The sequence below is a fragment of the Chrysochloris asiatica genome, unplaced genomic scaffold (genome assembly GCF_000296735.1).
Source record: "Chrysochloris asiatica unplaced genomic scaffold, ChrAsi1.0 scaffold00392, whole genome shotgun sequence".
NCBI lineage: Eukaryota > Metazoa > Chordata > Mammalia > Afrosoricida > Chrysochloridae > Chrysochloris > Chrysochloris asiatica.
In genome coordinates this window covers 281,443-283,383 of record NW_006408910.1, presented here as the reverse complement: position 1 = coordinate 283,383, position 1,941 = coordinate 281,443, and the positions used below count along the sequence as shown (strand labels likewise).

Sequence of the window (1,941 nt, the reverse complement as noted above, 5' to 3'; positions counted from 1 at the left end):
AGGATCGGACATTGTTTCATTCTGCTGTGCATGGGGTCGCTATGAGTCGGTTCCGACTCGATGGCACCTGACAACAACAACATAATGTACCTGAAATCCTGATGTGGCACTGTAATATAAGCAACAGACTGCTAACTACAAGGTCAGAGGTTCAGAGGTTCAAATCCACCAGATGTTCTTTGTAAACCCTATATAGGGTCACTATGAGTCAGAATTAACTCGACAGAACTTAACAGCCATAGTATACCTGGCACAGAGCCTGCTATATTCCTTCTCCATCCCCATTTCTCAAAGAATAATTAATGCCTGTTTCTGTTGAAGACTTTGCCTTCTGGTACCATTATTAACACCTAAAGCCCTGAGTCACTCACTGTTGGAGGAGGCACACTCCTCTTCCTCATTTCTTGGCAGGGAACTTGGAACAGCCATGTTCTAAGAAAACGCATCTATGAGATACTGAGGGTTGGTGAGGATGCTGCTTCCAGATGTGGGATGCTGGCCTAGCTCACCTTGCCTTCCTAGTCTTTGCAAATACTCAATCTTTTCTCCACTCACCATGCTCACTTGGCTTAAAACACTCATTCAGACTAAAACTCCCATGTTTGGAGTCAAAATTGTATATATGAGCCCCAGACCAGTTGACGTTCTAGTCCCTGCTCGTTGCGTTCAGGATAACTCTATGCTCTAACCTCTGACCAATAGCTGTTTTGTCTTCCCTGATTCCTAAGACTAAGTCCCTTAGAACAGGCCTATAGATTCTGAGAAGTTCCTGACAGGTTTGAGAAAAACAAGTACTTTCCATACTCCCACATGGGGAAGACAAGCTGGCCTAAAGTCAATGTCAATATTTCAATTCTTACTTGTTCAGTCGGATGGCATATTCCTTCAATGCAAACACGTTGTCAGCAAAGACAATAATCTTGTCATTCCTCCTTTCATGAAATTTGATAAGGAACTGGCAAGCTCTAAATTTGTTGGGGTTCATGGTATACAGCAAGATTCGTTTCTTGGTTTTGATTGCCACATACTCTCGATAAAACTCAGGAGACATTGGACACCAAACCTGCAGTATAAGAAGAATCGGGAGTCATTTTTCAAAGTGTAAACATCTCATGATTGAAAACTTCTGAAGCTTTTTCAGTTAGAAGAATTAGCTTTAAAAGAAAACAACTAATAGTATATGGATTATATCTCAACAAAACTGTAACCATATATATACAAATACACACCAAAAGTACAAAGCATAACAAAACCTAATACCTCATGTTGAATCAGAGCACTCTCACATAATAATTAGTTCAAAGTTACCCATTAAATTATTTTTTAAGTAGGAAATCAGATTCTCAACAGAGGTGCAAGCAGCCCCTTCAGCTAATACCATTTCTTCCACATGCAAGTCAGCACTGCTATTGAGAACTCTGCCTCCCTCCATACACACAAACTGTTTGGCTCAGGGTAAGAAGCTCCTTAGTTAAGCTCTAGGGATCATGGGAGCTCTTGGGAACATAGTATGGTTTTGTAGGATAAGCACTGGACTATGACCCATGGTCGGCATTTTCAGTCCACCAGCTGACCTGAGGAAGAAAGACGAAGCTTTCTGCTCCCACAAAGATTTACAACCTCAGAAACCCTCTAAAGGGTCCAATGAGTCAGACCAATTCAAAGGCACTTAAATATATATACATTTATTCTAGCCATGAGAAAACAACACTGGACTGCAGCAATCCAAGATATTTCACAGACAAGCCCCAGATTATCAAGCCAACCCAGAGGTGCTTCCTATAATAGCTAACCAGGAAGTATATGAAAAGAATTGACTCAATGGCACACAACAATTACATAGTTTATTACACCAGAAATGATAGATTAAAGAGGAAGGGCAAGGAACAAACAAGATGGCGGATTGGGTGGATATATAGCAGAGAGCTCCGCCAACAACAC

At 41.1% G+C, this 1,941-nt stretch overlaps 1 protein-coding gene across 1 annotated transcript in view; it reads right to left on the bottom strand.

The window, feature by feature from the left end:
* Nucleotides 1–1,941, bottom strand: part of ERCC3 (excision repair cross-complementing rodent repair deficiency, complementation group 3) — an 88,338-nt gene that overhangs the window by 37,831 nt on the left and 48,566 nt on the right. Inside the window, exon 10 of the mRNA XM_006876566.1 lies at nt 861–1,063. Within this exon, the coding sequence (XP_006876628.1) occupies nt 861–1,063 (203 nt within the window). The remainder of the gene's footprint in view (nt 1–860; nt 1,064–1,941) is intronic.